Here is a 20,137-nt window from a genome sequence, read left to right on the forward strand (position 1 = left end):
AAACGATCAAAAACATCAAATGATCCAAATTCAAGTCAATTGAAGAAACCCATCTTCCAACTAAACAGGTCCCATTCTCTTGGACGGTCACCCAATGTTCTCTAAGGTGGTATGGTCATTTGCTCCTAATATCCACCAGCTTCCCTTGAGAGAATTATTTTCAATTTTATCTAATGAAAGCAGGATAGAAAAGACCCCTCGGAAGACCTAAAACACAATAGCTGGATAGTATCAACAGAAACCTGTTGCTCATCGGCATCTAATCCAGTAACCCGCCAGATTTGGCTCAGGACAGAACATCATGGAGGCAGCATCGGAACTAGCCTATTTTTAAATTACCCCAGTGATAGGATGGCCACTGCGTCTCATGGGAGACTATTGCCTCAAGTAGGAGATTTTTCCTATTACTTATGTAGAATTTCTCTTTGTTGATTGTCATTCCATTACTGATTGCTCCTAGATATACCACCCATGGACCACCTATTTTCTAAATACATCCCTCCCTCTTCAGTTATTGCTCAGCCAAACTAAACATTTTAGGTCAAGATCTGCTGTCGTTTTACTCATTTGGTTGACTTCAGCAAGGCTGCACCTTTGTAACTAGAAGCAGAATTTGGTCCAATTATTTTTTCTTCTTTCTTAAATCTTTCTAGGCCCTCAGGGCACAATTTGGTAAAAAGTGTGGAGGTTGAAGTGAATGAGTTGAGAGTGCTGAGCCCCTAATAGGAGGCACTCAGCACCTTGCATCATTAGGTCCTTATTCCCCCTTCCACCCAGTTCTCTGCATTCCTTCCTGATTGTCAGCATGTTTCAGATATGAATAAGCCTAGAATTGTGTGATTCCTGTGGTCTCATTAATGCCATGTAAAGAGGGTCCACAGGCAGCATACAGTTCCCAGCTCCTTCATGTGATGCCTTTTGTATATGCAGCCCAAAACTGCATGGGCTCTTTTTTTGGTCAGCATTGCACACTTACATCCAGTTGTCCACCACCATCCTTGGTTGTTTTTTGGTAAGTATTATTGTGTAAGTATTGAGGACCTGTATTTCTCACTTTTTTTCCTCCAGATGCATTTTACCAGCTTCAGACTAATTTTATTTCCTGTCCACATAGCTCACCTCTGTAGATCCCCTTGTATGGTTTCTCTTTCCTCATTGGTGTCTGCAAAACCTCCCAAGTTAATGTCTTCTGCAGCTTGATGGTCTGAAGTGTTTGAGACACAGCCCTGCAGGCAGGGCACTTAGCCTCGGGAAGGCATAATACCACCTGGAGCTCCAGAGAGTACAGGAAGGCTGTGTTTTTTGTGGTATCATTGAGGAAGTCCATTCTCTGTACCCTACCAGCTCTTCTGGCCAGTGCTGAAGGGGGTTGAGGCGATGGCTCTGCTTCTTCACACTCTTTTGAGGGGCAGACATCATCAGCATCACCAGCCTCTCACAGATTTTGCACTGCTCAGTGTGAGCACTGTCATCGTGTACACATGCAGGAGCCAGACACAAGTAAGAGGGAGGCTCCTTCCACCTTTGACCCCCTAGCACATCCATGCAGGGGCTGAGCACCATTTTACCGTTTTAACGGATATGCTATTTGTTGCCTCTCGAGGCTCATGAATGAAATAGTAAATGCCTCTGGACACAACACTAATAATCCCTGTGGCTCCTTATTGGATACCTGCCTGAAACATTTCCTTTTGGCATTTATCCTTTCTCCACAATCCTTCAGCCAGTTTTCAATCCCGGCAACAATGCTCATACTCAAGCCCTTGAGCTATATAAGGTTACATTAAACCGTTTTGATGTAAGTATTCTGGTAAGAGTCCTTAATCCACTAGGGACCATGCTCTTCATTTTTTGCACACCCAAAACTGAAGTAGCTCACTCCCTTGGCCAGCAGGACCACCCACTTCCCAGCACTTTTGGTCTGCACTCACCCCCACTACATCTTCTGGCAGGAGAGACAACGTGGTGACTGGGCACTGCTGCAGTCTCCATCTCTGGCAAATTTGCTACCACTAGTGACCTGCGACCAGAGTTTTTGTCATCATAAACACCGGGTGAATCTGGTGAGTGGATTTTAACAGTAGCAGTGTTTAGAGAAGAATTGTTGTCCTTCTTAAAGCTGGAGTGTGCATGAATGCCCATGTTGGAGTGGTACTACCGCATATGATTGCTTTTTAAAACCCGAGAAGCTTATATAGTTAGTCAGCTCAGTCTTCCTGCACACTTCTGTGTTTTCAGTTAGTGCACATGCCCTCCTACAGCCATTCTCTGTCATTAAATTTGCTTCAGTGTATTGCTAGAACATACAGAGTAGGTCATACCATGTAACAAACAGAACCCAGGAGTACCTCGAGCAGCACAAATTAGGAGCAAATCAAAAGCTTGATAACTGCTCTTGCCTGGTTAGCAGCCCACAGTTAGAAGTGGAATCTGTTCAGTTTGCCTGGGGCAGCAGAACACCTAGGTGGGTCTGCACAGTTTGTCTGACCTTAGGAGTGGCTCTTAGTTGGATGTACAGTGTGCTGCCTGGCCAGAATGACTGCAGAAGGTAACGCAGTGTGCAGTAGTAGGCAATTCTAATTATAAAAATTGTCAGACTGACTCCAGGCTCCCAGGATAAATATATTGGGCCTGATTCTCTGTTGGTATAACTTGGCACAGCTCCACTGAAATTTACACCAGCCCCAGGTTTCTTCACTGATTAGGAAACTATTTATCTTTCATGTTCCTGGCTGTTTGCTTTCCTAACATTTTATGCATAAAAATAAAAACCACAAGTGACAAAAATAGTAATTTGTCAGTTTTGACAGAACACCAATTAGTTATTAGATTGGGGATTGCTGTGGTTTTTAAGAGAAATACATCAAATGCCTTTTAAGTGACTGCTGAATCAAATGCATCTGTCAATAGACAACTGACTTGGGTAAGACCAGGAATTTTCCCCCACACTTGTCGCACCCTTGTTAAGGCCCAGGTCCTGCACCATTAAAGTCAATCAGAGCTTTGCCATTGACTTCTGTGAATGCAGGAACAAGCCCTAAATGTACAATTGTGTTGGAGACTCATTTAATTTAAGAAAAATCAGAAAATTCACTTATGTATGGAGGGTCTGCACAAGGCCCCCTGCATGGTAATATTGCTGTAGCCCTCCCTGGGGGAGGTGTGAGTGGATTGGTCACACAGAGGGACTCCTGAAGACAGATCCCTGTACTGATCCCGAATAAGCTGGTGTGGTGAAGGCCTATGGGCCCAGGGTGTGGGAAGTTCTACTGAAGCTGCAGCTGCATACATTTAGCAGTAACCCACTTGCTCCCCAGTGCACAGGGGCAGCGGATGCTATTCTGGCCCAGAGGCTGAAGTAGCAGATGCAGAGGGGCTGCAATTTCTTCCCACTCAAACCTCACACAAGACAAAGCTCCTTTGTGCAAGGGGGGTGAATCATCTCATCCCATGGAGGAGGAGGAGGAGTGTGCAAAAGGAACTGTCCGGCAGCTGCCTTTGAAAGCTGGATACATTTTTGCTAAGAAATAAACAAACAGAAAATTGTAACCATTCAAGGGATCCAGATATTTCCCAAACAGCAAGCCCTGGAGGTTCAAGGCTGTTTAGCAGCTTGTTTTGGGTTTATTTAGATTCAGCTCTGAAAATCATTCCTCAGCCTAACACAAGCACCACCTCAGTTGAGTTCAGATTGCTAATAATATAGAAAAATTATTCCATCACACTGCTGACATTCTTGAATGTCAAAAACAAAACAACCTTTCATGCCTTCCGTATAATAAAAGAAGGGTTCAAGTCCAATAAAAAAAATGCTCTTTACAGATTGCCTTCAAAAGAAACACAAACATTTGAAAGTATGGAAAAGCACAGTTAATGCACCCAAACTCTGCAACTGTAGTTATGCCAGAAATTCTTAGACGATTTTATCCGTCCATAACAGAGTTTCATCTCATCAGCGATAACAAACTACAATGCCTTATTCTTCAATACACAGTGATATCACTAACTCTGGCCTACCTTATGGCCATACACAATTCACAGTAAAAGATATGCTGTATTGCTTGGTGGAGGTGCAGGGAATTATTCTAACTTGGAATCCAAGATGGGAAGGATCTAGGATGACCAGATAGCTGTGGGGATGCAGCATCTCAGATTACAACTCATCAGATGCTAATCCAATCACTGTGTAGCTCCAGCATTGTTTCGCAGTGCGACCACACTCTGCTCTCACTTGAACTCGGGTAACCTGGATACGGTAACTGGAATGTACTAACTCAAACTAACTGCTGCAGTGTGGACAAGGTTGGAGAGAACTCAGGGTATGTCTACACAGCAGCTGGAGGGTTCTTCCAAACACTGCTGGAGCTAATGTGCTAAAAAAAAATAGCAGTGTCCTGTAGCAGCATGGCCAGTGGCTCAGACTAGCTACCTGAATACAATCACACCCAACCTCCAGGGTATATAGTTCGATGGCTAGCCTGAGCCACCTCCTATGCTATCCTTGGCTACGCGGTTATTTTTAGCGTGCTAGCTCAAGCAGAGCTAGCACATGTTTGTCGATCCAGGTTGGGGAACACCTTCCCAGTTGCTGGGTAGATATACTGTAAGTGTTGTCAACCCCAAGCCTTTTTTTTTTTTTTTAAATTAGTCAAGCCCCAAAACACTATGAGATTGGCTTAAAGTCATGAGACTATAAATAATACGTTGGCTTCTTTTTATTTGCCTTGTGGTTTGTGAACCTTTAGGATTCACATTTTCAAGCTTTGCTCCACAACTACTGGGAGGAGAGAGGGGAAGTAGACACTTACTTTTGTTTTTAAATTAAAGTGGAAATTTTCATAATAATCACCTGATTCGGAGGCTGGAACTTTACAAAACCACCAAATATTGCAAAACTTGTGCTAAAGTCACAAGAGTTGGCTACGCCGATATATGTAGGCCCCACTCCTGCAAGCCAATGCAGCTATGCAACTTCTCATGTGACTAAAGAAAAGTGTTTCCGGGAGCAGTGACTGTTCAGCAAGGTCTGCTGAAATAAGCAGTGCCTCATGGATATGCACTGCAATTTTGTAGGACTGGGGCAGAGTATGTTAAAATAAACCTCTGAAGCCAGTGCCCAACCCATGGGTTTTGCATTCAGTGAGTTCTTTGGAGTGTTTTCAGCTACACTAACCAATTCACAAAAAGAAAAGGAGTACTTGTGGCACCTTAGAGACTAACAAATTTATTTGAGCATAAGCTTTCGTAAGCTACAGCTCACTTCATCGGATGCATTTAGTGGAAAATACAGTGGGGAGATTTATATACATAGAGAATATGAAACAATGGGTGTTACCGTATACTCTGTAACGAGAGTGATCACTTAAGGTGAGCTATTACCAGCAGGAGAGCGGGCGGGGGGGAAAAACCTTTTGTATTCCATCCCACCATCAACCTCAGCCTGGACCAGTCCACACAAGAGATCCACTTCCTGGACACTATGGTGCTAATAAGTGATCGTCACATAAACACCACCCTATACCAGAAACCTACTGACCGCTATTCCTACCTACATGCCTCCAGCTTTCATCCAGACCACACTACACAATCCATTGTCTACAGCCAAGCTCTACGATATAACCACATTTGCTCCAACCCCTCAGACAGAGACAAACACCTACAAGATCTCTATCAAGCATTCTTACAACTACAATACCTACCTGCTGAAGTGAAGAAACAGATTGACAGAGCCAGAAGAGTATCCAGAAGTCATCTACTACAGGACAGGCCCAACAAAGAAAATAACAGAACACCACTAGCCATCGCCTTCAGTCCCCAACTAAAACCTCCCCAACGCATCATCAAGGATCTACAACCTATCCTGAAGGACGACCCATCACTCTCACAGATCTTGGGAGACAGGCCAGTCCTTGCTTACAGACAGCCCCCCAATCTGAAGCAAATGCTCACCAGCAACCACACACCAAAAAACAGAACCACTAACCCAGGAACCTATTCTTGCAACAAAACCCGTTGCCAAATGTGTCCACATATCTATTCAGGGGACACCATCATAGGGCCTAATCACATCAGCCACACTATCAGAGGCTCGTTCACCTGCGCATCTACCAATGTGATATATGCCATCATGTGCCAGCAGTGCCCCTCTGCCATGTACATTGGTCAAACTGGACAGTCTCTATGTAAAAGAATAAATGGACACAAATCAGATGTCAAGAATTCAAAAACCAGTTGGAGAACAGTTCAATCTCTTTGGTCACTCGATTACAGACCTAAAAGTTGCAATTCTTCAACAAAAAAACTTGAAAAACAGACTCCAACGAGAGACTGCTGAATTGAAATTAATTTGCAAACTGGATACAATTAACTTAGGCTTGAATAGAGACTGGGAGTGGATGGGTCATTACACAAAGTAAAACTATTTCCCCATGTTTATTTCTCCCCCACCCCCCACTGTTCCTCAGACATTCTTGTCAACTGCTGGAAATGGTCCACCTTGATTATCACTACAAAAGGTCCCCCGCCCCCGCTCTCCTGCTGGTAATAGCTCACCTTAAGTGATCACTCTCATTACAGTGTGTATGGTAACACCCATTGTTTCATGTTCTATATGTATATAAATCTCCCCACTGTATTTTCCATTGAATGCATCGATGAAGTGAGCTGTAGCTCACGAAAGCTTATGCTCAAATAAATTTGTTAGTCTCTAAAGTGCCATAAGTACTCCTTTTCTTTTTGCGAATACAGACTAAAACAGCTGCTACTCTGTAACCAATTCAGTAGCCTTATCACTCTGATTTAGATTTTTAATGCAGAATTATATGGAATGGATTGGCTTAGGTTAGATTTACTAATAACGGTAAGAGATTCTTGTCTAGCATTACTAACTATTATAAAGGCCGAAAGGTAAGAGAGAAGCTAAGAATTATATTTGATATTTTTCAGTTGTACTATTCTGCATTTTTTAAATTTCAGTAAAATGATGTTATAATAGGAATGGATCTAGTGTTTATATACCAGGAGTCCTAAATTACTGTACCTTGAACAACAGTGCTGTCTTACATGACAAGAAATTTCATGTAGCACATGCCGAAGACATGTTGAAGATTTTTTCCAATTAATTGGTCAGATTCATCTCTTTGAATTGATTTTTTTTTGTTACAGATCAGTATAGAGATTCACTTTATCACAATGAATATTAAATCAGTTGGTAGCTAATAAAGAGAAAATTCTTTTAGAATCCTGAGCAGAGCAGATCCATATTGCTCCTATTGTAGAGCCAAATCAAGAGCTATTACTGCCAGAAGTAAGAGTATTTTATTAATTAATTCCCCCACATCACATAGTCAAATGCACTGAATATCATTCGTCTAATGGTATATTTCAATCATTTTAAGAAGTTTGGATGCTTAGGGCTGGATTTTGACAGACCCTTGCCCAAGTGCATGAGTAACAAGAAGCTACGTGCGCGCGTGTGCGCGCACACACACACACTTACTTTGAGGATGAATCTAGCTGCTGTATGAATCCAAATTCTGCTCCTTTCAGTTTCTCTAGCACTTAATATTTCATCTTTAAAAGCCCTGTGATGGGCTTAAATAATTTAATAGAAAATGTAAAATGGATTACATTTTTAGAAATATTTAATATGTAGTGCAGCAAAAGAAAATATATATCTCCCTACATTCAAAGCAACAGAAAACTCTAACACACGTAAGATAAATGGACATAATCTTGTACTGAAGTCATGGGAGCTTTTCTGTTGACCTTAGTGAAAGCAGGATTGGGTCCCCTGCCCACAGTAATAATACCACTTACCTCTTATTTAGGGCTTTTTATCCTTGGCTTTCAAAGCATTTTACAAATGAAGGTAAGTATCATCAGCCCCAATTGACATATAAGGAACTGAGGCACAGAGAACTGAAGTGATTTTCCAGAAGTCACACAATAAGTCAGTGGCAGAGCCTGGAAGAGAACTGTGGTTTCCTGATTACCAAGCCTGTGCCCTATCCCCATGACCATGCTGCCTCGATATGCAAGGCCTTTCTGGAGCTACATGTTCTGTTCCTGACATTCTCTTGGGCTGTTTGGATCTGGGCCATGAAGGTTTATGATGAACTAGAGACTGTAAACATTCCTTAGACTCTAGGAGCAAATTAGCACAACACAAAAGCAGGGCAAATACTTTATTTGATTTCATTTTTGCTAATCACTGTTGTACTCAGATTCCTGAGTGTTGTATGAAAAAATAAAAACTGTAAACAAGAACTTTTCCAAACTTGATAATATTATGATCACAAAACCAATTTTTAAGAGATCGCAGGGTCTTTTCAGACTTAATGACTTGTAGTTGGGGAGCCAGAGATAAACAAGGATCCTTTCTGATCCAGTTAATATTGTAAATATCATATTTTTGCCCTTTGTGGAGGCAGGCCAGATATCACCAACTTTTCAGATGCACTGGTTTTTCTCAATGTGACAATAATAAGGTTCGAGACTGACTCCTTTAAAATTTTTGAACCTCTGATTTTTCCCCCGTTGCTGGGAAAACCTTTTGACCATGTGTTGATTTATGGTAACTTTGACACATTTATTTTAAGTAGGGGGAATATTTTAAGACACTTATGTCATGCGGAATGGCTTGAAACACGTTAAAGGAGGCGGGGGGGGGAAATAAACAAGCAAAGCTTACTGCTGTGTGTTATTTTTTACAGCCATCAGAAGTCATGAGATATTGTTGCTCTATCAGAAGTCATGAGATATTTTAAATGGCAAGGCAGGAAGAAAGTCATCCTGTAAAGGTATTCCTCAGCTGATCTGGGGAACATTTGAACTTCTCTATGTTACAACTCTCTCCCAACATGGAACAGAAAATTGTGTCGCTCTCAAAAGGCCATTTAGTAGCTTTCACCTTTTCCACTAATCCCACATTTGGATACATCTTTTTAAATGAAGCCACTTACAATCAATCTTTCTTTGCTGACTGGAAAGTCTTTCTGATAATTAATCTCTCTGTTACACTACCTTCTTATTTTAGGAATTGTTTAGCATCCATCACTGCAGTAAGCACTCTGATATACCAGTTTCTTACTACAGAATGGACCTGCACCTTGACTGGGCAGGTAATTGTACAATAATGGTAATTTTATTATGTGAATGGTAATGCTGGTCCTCAAAATATTCTGAAAAATGAATTTTCTCCAGTAAACAGTTAAGTCAGTCAAACAGTTACACTCTTAGGAAAAGTGAAAAGAAGTATCTGTCTCAGACAACTTTGTCCATAAATACTAGTGGCCAACTTCTCCCCTCGGTTATATTTCAGGAAAGAGCGTGGACACTGAGGAACGGTGTTCTCTCAAGTCAGTCACATGTCAATGCGCGGCATGGGTTAGGTGACTGAACTTTTAAAATCAAAAACTGAGCCATTTTTGTGGCAATATATTTTAGGGTCGCAAGATAGGTTATATTACGGATAAGAAGATTCTGACAGATTCTCACTCTGCAGCAACATGTGTCTATTACTGAATGTGGTAAATTTTCCAGCAACTTAGGGTTTTGAATGAGTTCATCTGATACACTGGACAAGTGTGATTAATATTCACGTTGAATAAAATAATAGCTTAGATGCCATCTATGCTCATCCAGCTTTTCTCTTCATTCCAAATGCTATTCAATCGCACTGAGTACTCATTCTGTTGGACTGTTTGTTGCTGGTAAACACAGAGCAAATTCTACTTGGTATAGCAATACATCAAAACAAATATTTTATACTTCTAAAAAATAAAATCAGACATAAAATACATTTTGACAGATAAAATGAAAACCCAGGGCATTGCAAGTGTCCTAAAGAAGTTTCTGGGATATAGTATGAAAAACTAACTGTCACAGTAACTCCAAAATGTATAGGCATTTTAGGAGTGGGGTCCTGTGACCCAAGAATCTCGTAATGCCAGTTGGTAAGATTATGGGCATATCCTGATTCTAGTATGTACATTTTGGTTCACCAAAGAATGTCATGTGAGGTCTCAAGTTAAAGCCAGTGTCACATTGGTCATTACTATCCTAATGAAATATATGAAGAAGTTATGTATATATACACACACTCTAAATATGTTTTTTAAGTCTGTATCAAGATGTTTGTCACCAGCAAAGGTGAAAAACAGGTTTTCCTCCAAACGGGAGGTAAGAAAAGTGTGTGTCTCTGTGTCAGGATGTAAATTAAGCATTATAAACTAACACAATGGCTGCCCATTTACATATGAAGTCAAATATTAATGAAGAGATGTGAAGCAAACAGGGAAAGGACACACAGGAAAAAAGACAATCTATGGGAGGTTATCCTGTCTGTGAGTAAAGACCATGAACTTTGCTGATATATCTAGAAGACAAAGATACCCCTTCATCTTGTACCTAGGAATTAAATGGACGATGTGTTTATATTCATGAAAATAGGATCTCAGCCAGCCTTGGTTGAAAGTGTTGAAAATCTTTAGAAAGGAGGTTAATCTATCTCTAGAAAGTGTGTTATGATACTGTTTCATTTGTAACCATGTTTCCAGTATCCTTACTCACTATCTCCTGAATATCTACTATTTGATAATAAACTTATTCTTGTTTTCACTATAAATATATCTCAGTGCGCTGATGTTAAGCAAAGTGCAGGTCTTGATCTGAATCTTACAAGTTGGTCTATGCCTTATGTGTACATTTATTTTCTCTGTGTGTGTTTTCTGAGTGTGAGTGTTCTCTATGTCCTGGTATTTCTCTGATTGTTTAGTGAATACGGGGCTGGACAAAACAGGGAATGCTCAGAAAGGGCTTGGCTGTTGGTGTGTGCCAACCTGCTCAGAGGGAGTGAGGCCTGCAGAGGCCTGGAAGGCAGTGCTTGTATTGCCAGAGGTCATTGGTTTCAGGGAGCTGATCCACAGTGTGAAGGAGTCTTGTTTGTGTCTGCTAAAAGCAGGTAGTAGTGAGGTGCCTCACAACCATGTATGCCCTTGGGGAGCATCACAGGTCTCAGGAAGCACAGGTCCCTGTTTAACTATATAGCAGGGGTGGCCAAACTTACTGGCCCTCCGAGCCACATACAAAAATCTTCAGAAGTTCGAAAGCTGGAGCACACCTGGCAGGAGCCAGGGCTCAGGGCGTCAGCCCCATTTTTGCTGACGCCCCGAGCCACAGCAAGTGCATCCTACAGGGTTAAAGCCCGGAGACCCCCTCCCTGCTGGATAGAAGTCCCTACCCCACCACCCCACTGCAAGGCAGAGGTCCTGAGCTCCCCCCCAGTCTGGTAGACAGAGAATGGGGGGACGTGGAGGGCTTGCGAGCTACACTTTAATGGTAAAAGAGACAGTTTGACCAGCCCTGCTGTATAGATTGCACATATCTCAGACACTGCCGATGCTGACTGTAATTTACATTGCAATGCACATCAATATTTAATGGGTGGATGTTTTGCTGTTGTAACTGGAGCGGGGCAAATGAAGTTGTGTGGTGAGCTTACAAGTGATACAAGACATTGAACTTTATTGCCTCCCTAAATGGATGGCATTACACAGAGAAGTGCTGAGGACAGAGTGCTTCCAGTCTGCCAGCGTTACCATTAGTTTCATGTTTTACTGCAGAGTGAGATGGCCGTGCTACTCAAACCTATATCTGACAAGATCCAGGAAATCCAGACCTTCAGAGAGAGAAACCGAGGAAGTAAAATGTTCAACCACCTCTCAGCTGTCAGCGAAAGCATTCCTGCACTTGGGTGGATAACAGTGGTGAGTTAGACACAGACTAGGGTATTTTTAAACATACTTCTTAATGGTACTCCATAAACAAATAATCAAATCAGAGCAGTCCTGAATATTATTTAAATCTGTATTCCCATCTCCTTATCTCTACACTCAGGCCTAGTTTACACTAGGGGAGTAAGTCGATCTAAATTACGCTATTCCAGCTACATGAATAATGTAGCTTAGGTCGACTTACCCTGGTGTCTTCACTGCGCTGTGTTGACGGGAGATGCTCTCCGGTCGACTTCCCTTATTCTTCTCGGGGAGCTGGGGTACCGGAGTTGATCGAACAGCGCTCTGCTGTCTTCACTAGATCCGCTAAATCGACCCCCCGCTGCATCGCTCGCAGCGGCGTTGATCTCCCTTGTAGTGAAGACAAGTTCTTAGTCTAAAATACTGATAGGGGGTTTTGACTAATGTTTTAACTCTTCTCTTCTTTTATTTTTTTCTTGCTCTGCTTGGCGATGGTGCTGTTCTCTTAGTCTCCTAAACCAGGCCCTTATATCAAGGAGATGAATGATGCTGCTACCTTTTATACTAACAGGGTGTTAAAGGACTACAAAAACAGGTATGTTGCCTGGTGTGAATGTCCACACTTTCTCTATTGATAGCTTAGAACTAACTTTACTGAGGTGCTAGAGAGTACTGTATTATTTGCAAACACATGACAAAAAAATGTTTTTAAAATTAAAAAGCATTCAACACGTGAATGCACGACACACACACTGCCAACTACAGCACTACCCTGTCTAACTGATACACTGCTGCAGAGATGGAATTCCCTGACTACCCATCTTGCTTTTCTGCTTGAAAAATTGCATTTTGGCTCTATCATCTGCAGTCCAGCTCCATGCAGTTGAGACTTTACTGCCCCTTGATGCTATGTTTCCAAAGGTGCTTTCTTTGCACCAATGCATGGGGATCTTAAGGAGTGGGCACAGGGAGGCATGTGGTTGCTGCAGCAGATATGGTACAGTGCTATTGGTGTTCTGTAGCCTGAGATAGCGAGAGGATGACTCCTTTTTCTGAGCCCCTTTGGGGAACCCTTGCACAAATCCCATTCACTTGGCCTTTGCAGAGTTTTTAGCCAATAGTACCATATTGTTACTAAAATGCAATACCTGCAAATTAGGGTTTTTTTTCCCCCTTAGCCATCATCTTCCATGACAAATTAGGCTGATTGAAACCCCATTTTTGTTCTTTTATAGAACATACCTGATTCAAGTCCTTATATCAGGTCTGTTGATACACATTTTCATCCACACTGATCAGCAGAGGGAAAGCAGCTCACAAGTAATTTAATCTTTTGCCCAAGTAAAAATTAATCTGCAGATCTGAATTTTTGAGAAAGTTCTTTTAATTATAGTTGTGAGCTGCTGGAGCCCAAAATTATCTACTAATTCTTTGCTCCATTTTAGAATGTACTTTTTGAACGGTTATAAGTACCAGTGGGGAAAGTGCACCTTTTAAAAAGGAATAATTAATGTGCAGGATTTTTAGGGATGAGGAGAGGGATGATGTTTGTTTAGTATTTCACACCAAGATATTTCTGAGTATTGGAGTTGAAAAAGTTATATAAAAATAAACAAACAAGACACAGGATTTAAGTGTGGAGATTTTTCTCTGAGGCTTTGTTTTACTTTAAAACCTGATCCCAGTGCCCATGCAATGGAATCAATGGGAGTCTTTCCATTGACTCCAGCAGGCCGTGGATCAGGCTTTTAGTGATCACTGTTATTATCTTTAACTGGATTTTCACCATTAAGAGCTCCATCCTACAAATAGTTACTCCCATGCATATTCTTACTTCCACTCATTGTCCCATTGCAGTCAATGATAGCCATCTGGGTGCTTGGAGTTTTGGAAAATTAGGCCACTTATTTAGGTGCCTAAATAATAATTTGGGAACCTAACTTATTTTTGAAAATCTTGGCTTATAAATATGAGTCTGAGAGAAATTATAACATGACACCATATTATCTAGCCTAAAGATGCACATAACCTTTGCTTCCTGACCAGCCTTCATTTATGACAACTCCTCGTTTTCTTTTGAGATTAATATTTTAGTTGTGTTTAAGAGTTTATAAGGTGCTGGTTAAAATGTTCCAAGGGGAAAGGGTAGCAGAGCACATGCTCATTTGAGAGGTATAAAGGAAAGCGACAAGCTACCTTTGAATTCAGAAGCCAGGACATTTTACAGAATATGCTGATCTTTAATTCTCTAAAAATCAAAACACTGAAGGGAACCAGGTTTGAATTCCTGGCACAGGGCCCCATCTAGCTTTATTACTGCCCTGGTTCACTTTGATCCTGGGCAGGAAACATTCTGTCCTGGAGCCCTCTTGTTCCCTTATCTCTCCTCTGGAAGGATCTCAGGGCTCACCAGTCTGCTAGGCCTCATCATTTGCTGGGCTGCCTGTCTGTCAGCAGTCTTCTGACTGAATTGTCAGTGGCCAATGACAGATGCAGTCTCTAGTCTACTTTAAATACAGGGTAGCAAGTGTCTATATTTAAAGACAATAAATCATACATAGAAAATTTTTTTTTTCCTTACAGTGACTTACGTCATGTTGATTGGGTGAAATCATACTTGAACATCTGGACTGAGCTTCAAGCTTACATCAAAGAGCATCATACCACAGGCCTCACCTGGAGTAAAACCGTGAGTGCTCCTTCTCTTTCACAGTCAGAACAGGAAAATAACACTAGCTTATTCTGCTTTTATCAGATTCTGGCATTATTGCAGCGAGACCAAACATTATCTCTGGGAGAGGAAAGGATTAGAAAAAAAAAAAAGAAGACCTCATTTCTGTATTTAAAATTTTAAAAATATTTTAAGGGGATAAGACAAATGTGACTCAGGAAGAAGATTCAAAACAAAAGTTGAGAGTGCAAAGCAGTGAATGTTGTAGTAAGGTAGGTTTTTAGGCTATGTCTACACTATAGACTTTACAGTGGCACAGCTGTACCACTGCACTGCACAGAGAGCTCTCCTGCTGGCATAATTAAATCACTCACAATGAGCAGTGGTAGCTATGTCGGCAGGAGAGCGTCTCCCACTGACATAGCGCTATCCACACTGGCATTCTTGTCGGCGAAATTTATGTTGGTCAGAGGTGTGGTTTTTTCACACCCCTGACAAAAGTTTTGCTGACAAAAATGCTGGTGTAGATAAAGCCTTAGTCTCCTAGCATGAAAGATGTAAAGTGGGTCAGGTGCACTGATAAAATAAAATGGAGATCTGAGTGGGCGGAGGTGGACATTGTAATAATAGTCATCAGATATGAACAAACTAGGCTCAATGTATGCTGGCTGCAGGATTTTTATTTCTTTAATCTGCCTTTGTGAATAATGCCATCTCTACCCTCATCTTTCCTTTCACTTTTCCAAAGCATCACAACTGATGGGCCCCAGGGAGGTGTAAGATTTTATATCTTACAGAAATCAGAGACAAAATAGTGCTGGCTGTGTTGCTGCACAACTGTGCTTCTCCAGGGCAGAGCAGGTAACAGTCACAACTCACTGTTCTTAGCCAGTAGCAGAAGTTACATTATTTTTGCTCTCTGCTGAGAACAGCTGAAACTTGTGCAAAAGATGGACGGAATGATGCTTTAGGACAATTGTGGCCTAGACATTTGGGGAGGTGGAGAAATTCTTTGGGCTCCTAGTTCTCAGCAGCAATGAGGGAGGAGTAAGGAAATTAGATTCTCCAGGTCTGGTGCGCCATTGCTTGTGGGATAGAGAGCAGAAGAAAGATTAAGAAGGGGATAAGAAGTTAAGGAGAGATTGAAAGATGGAAGAATGGGAGGGAAAGACAGAGAAGAGGGAGGTTTTATAATGAGAAAAAGAATACAAGGGACACATATCACGTTATTATAATATAGATGATTTTATTTTACTATGTTATACGAATATAAATAATTATTGAGCTCCATGCTGTGTGTATATATTGTGTGTACATATATACAATATAAGTACATTTTCATTGTGTTACAACTATGATGTATAACCACATGAGAGGATCATCTGGCAATCTGTTGTCTATTCTTCTCTTAAATATTCTTCTCTTAAACTTTAAGAATAAAGAATTTGCTGTGTTTGACACACATGCAAGGATTTTGATCTCCTATCAATATAAAAATGTAAGAGTCTAAGATTCTTCTTGGTAGTCTAAAGAATGTACTCACATTACTTATTATCTAGTTAGAGGAATTCTAGATGTGAGTCAAAATGTCTTATGCCCTGAAATTTCATTAACAATTTTTTGGTTTTGGAGTGTCCTAATTTTTTTTAAAAAGCACACACATACAATATTGTTCATAGTTTCTTTTGTGTGAGCAAATAAAGACACAGTTTAAAATTTTGTAATTAAGTGGAATGGGACAAGTCACCAGAACATTTACAGTTTCAGGCCAAAACAGTTTTCCAATCCTAAGACCTAGAGAAGCTAAAATTGTATCTTATAATGGAGGCTAGCTTTAACTTCATCTATGAAGTGGTTACCTCCCCTCCAATATATATGGCACATATGTAGAGGTGAGATCCATGTGATAAACTGTATCTATCGCTCACCTTTGATGCCTGCATCCTAACCACTAAGCCACCTCTTCTGAGGCGTATTTTAATATTACAAATTCATGGTTGCCAAATCACTACAACCTAATAGTAGGAGTCAGGATAAAGGCCCTGATGCAACTTTTATTGTAGTCAACGGGAGTCTTTCTACTGACTTTAATAGGAGTTACGTTGGCCCAGAGAAAGAAACACATATTAGCATGCCAAAGATTGCACTTGACATGTCCCTTTAGACACATATATTCACTGAACATGCTTTGCACTCAAGGGGCTTGAAACTTACTTCTGTTCAGGGAAAACAACTGTGCCTAGTACAACATGTTGCTTGTGCCCAGGGATAGCCTTTGCTCAGATTTGCACTGGACTACAACTTTGCACTCTTCGCTGTGCACCATGCAAGACCTTGAACCATAGCAAGTGCAAGTGCAAGTTCAAACAAAGGAGAAACTAGCATTTGCTGAAATATGTGTACTTTTTGGTCTGAACCAAAGTAAAATATTAAACTTTTTTGAGGTGTCTGAGGGCTGCTTTTTTGTGGGGTTCTTTCTTTAGCAAAGATTTAAAATATTAAACTTCACTTTCTTTCTCAGTGTTTAGTATAAAATTATACCCTTGCTGCATCCTATTCTATTTTAATCCAGTCAGTGGGTGTGAGAAGAATTACCAATTTTGAAATGATTATAAGACAGGGCTAAGGAACTCTATTACCCTGTTAGCAGAATGAGCATTAGAATAAGGGCCAACTTTATATCTGCGAATATATAAAAGAAATAATTTTATTTTACATAATGAAACTTTACAGGTATGGAACTAAAATTAAGATAAGACAAAGCTATCTCATTTGCATTTCGTCAAATAGGAGTCATTTTTAGCTTTGTGGGCACCTGCAATCTTTCCCAAAATAGTAGCTATTGCAGGATACATTTGACTGGTTAAAAGAAAAGGAGTACTTGTGGCACCTTAGAGACTAACAAATTTATTAGAGCATAAGCTTTCGTGAGCTACAGCTCACTTCATCGGATGAAGTGAGCTGTAGCTCACGAAAGCTTATGCTCTAATAAATTTGTTAGTCTCTAAGGTGCCACAAGTACTCCTTTTCTTTTTGCGAATACAGACTAACACGGCTGCTACTCTGAAACCTGTCATTTGACTGGTTGTAACTCAGCATCTCAGCCTCCCACCCAGGGTCTCTCTGTTTCCTTCGGTTTAATTGTCAATCAGAGTGCTGTATGCAAACAGACCGAAACCCACTGTTTGTTCATATCAAATTTAACGTCTCCACAGACAGTACTCCATCTATTATAGCTGGTTAAAGATGATTTACTCCATCCATAGTATTATTAGTTTCGCTCACTTGAAATATGTCCTATTTGAAGTGGATTATCCTGAAAGTATGGTTCAGTTAAATCTCAGATGACCTGGGACTCAGATGTCAAATTCTAAACATAATGTTCTTATTGATGTGATACGTAATTCTTTTTGACATACCATCAAGTGAACCTTACAAAGTCAGAAGTTTAATAAATTAGCATGTATCTTTTCTGTTTAGATATTTTTCTACTAGACACCTGTAACAAATCCATGAGTTATAAAATGGTAATATGATTTTCTTTTACTTTTTAAAGTCAGAATTAAACAGTCACATATCAATATTTTTGGATAGTTTTCAGTGAATCCCTGATTATATACGCAGGCTTTCAAAAGTGATACACCTAAGAGTTTTGGCCAGGCATAAAGTGACTGTATCATAAAGATACTGCATTTAAAAGGGAATTTTTGACCAATTTAGCACAAGTTTAACTCCCAGTGAAATCAGTGGAACTACTCACAAGGCCTGATCCTGCACTATTGAAGTCAATGGCAAAGATCCCATTGACTTCAACACATCAGGACCAGACCCACAGTGTATAACGTCAGGCACATGCCCAGGTGTTTGCAGGATCAGGGTCTTAGATAGGTACTATGGGACTATTACAAACAAAATTGTTAATCCTTGAAAGGAATAGCATCCGCTTATGTGCATAAAAGGAAAAACTGGTAGGTTGACTATGCATTGAGAAAGGAATGTTTATGGAAAGAAAATGTTGGTACAGAATCGCTATTGTGTATACAATAAACTTTTGACCAACTTGAATGCATATTTGTAAGTACCATGTCATACAAATAATTTATCATTGGTATCTACAAAACTGGACAAGGAATGCTAGAAATCACATTCATACACAAATAAAATAAATAAATCAGTGTGTTTTGGATTGTTAAAGAGAGAGAAAAAGTGTCTTGGAAAATCATTAGCGAATTACTACTTTTTTCCAACCAGTTTGCAAATATCTTGGGAAAATGTATAAAATCAAGAACATAGGAGTTACCAAATTAGATCAGATCATTAGGGCATCTAGAACTGTATCTCTGTCTCTGGCACTGGCCAGTTCTGGATGCTTTAAGAGGCAGGTTCAAGATAGGTCTTAATGGAGTACAGAATAGAGGCACTAGTACAGGGCACATAAGGGTGAAAGCACACATAAGCAATCAGCCCTCATAATATAATTACAGGGGCTCTATCAGCTTTTATTATTGTGCTTATGCTGATAAAAATAGATCTGTACAGACTCTGAAAGATAATAATGTGCCCTGTTCTGTCACCCTTATTCATTTTGGTGTTGATTCTGCCACACTGTTGAGTAATACCTTATTCTTTGAGCAGTCCCACTGAAATATGTGTAATTATTTGAGGAGTAAGTTACTTCTCAACGTTCATACAGGTGGCAGAACTGAGCCACCTCTATTTTCAGATTTTTTAAACAAATAATAAATAGGGTTAGTGCATTTCTGGGCTCTTTGCTCATGGAAAAACTATTCACAAGACTGGTTCCCATTGGAAGAACCTGAGGGACTAGATAGGATGACGGCGGGTTCTGGGCTGCTGATACTTCCACAGTGCCATTGGCCACTTAGGCTGGGTTTCCGCTGGAGGACTTTGTGAAGATAGACATTGGAGGAAGTACCTCTCAGTAGAGCCTGAGTAGCCGCCCCTCACAGCCCACTGATTGGCTCATGCTGGTATATAAACCAAGAAACCATCATGGGGAGCTGTCTGAGCAATGACACAGACTGCCTGCTTGCTTCTGCCCCAGACCTTGCCTTACTCTGGAACCTAGACTCCGGCTTCTGATCCTGGTTTGTCCCCGACTGTGCTATTTACCTGCTGTCTGTAACCTGATCCCTGATTCCCTAGTATCCCAACCCAGCTTTACTCTGACCCTGCTACTTGCCTGGTGCCTGACCCTGGCATCCTGGTATCCTGAACTGGCTTGACCCCAACCCAGCTACTCTTCTCCTGCTTGCAGTTTGGTAACTGACCATGTACACAGGCTACCCACAGCCCAGCCCTGACAGTTTACTCAGACCACCTTCACCCCCTAAGCCCATCTAACCCCTCCATATATGATGGAAGGAGTGGGCTGCCCTCCGACCAGTAGCTCCCCGAGGGCCTGGGGCCTGCAAGACGAAGTTGCCAACCTGCAGGCAGAGAACCTCATACTACAGACCCGAGTGATGAAGCTCACTGTCAAAGCACAAACCCTACACAAGCAGCTGACATGCTTACAGGGAGAAGCAGCTACACTATGTGCCTGACAGACCACCCGTGGCCTGAACCAACGCCTGCGGTGCCACTGCCCAAACAGTTTGACAGGGATTGTTGGAAATTCCAGGGGTTCCTGAACCAAGGCAGCCTGCTCTTCCTGCTGTGCCCCCGACGTACCCCATGGAGCAGACAA

At 41.1% G+C, this 20,137-nt stretch overlaps 1 protein-coding gene across 1 annotated transcript in view; it reads left to right on the forward strand.

The window, feature by feature from the left end:
* The window catches only part of CAP2 (cyclase associated actin cytoskeleton regulatory protein 2), a 96,849-nt gene that overhangs the window by 55,717 nt on the left and 20,995 nt on the right, over window positions 1–20,137 (forward strand). Inside the window, 3 exon segments of the mRNA XM_038391436.2 lie at window positions 11,625–11,768; window positions 12,266–12,351; window positions 14,340–14,445. Coding sequence (XP_038247364.1) covers window positions 11,625–11,768; window positions 12,266–12,351; window positions 14,340–14,445 — 336 coding nt within the window.

The sequence above is a fragment of the Dermochelys coriacea genome, chromosome 2 (genome assembly GCF_009764565.3).
Source record: "Dermochelys coriacea isolate rDerCor1 chromosome 2, rDerCor1.pri.v4, whole genome shotgun sequence".
Classification (NCBI taxonomy): Eukaryota; Metazoa; Chordata; order Testudines; family Dermochelyidae; genus Dermochelys; species Dermochelys coriacea.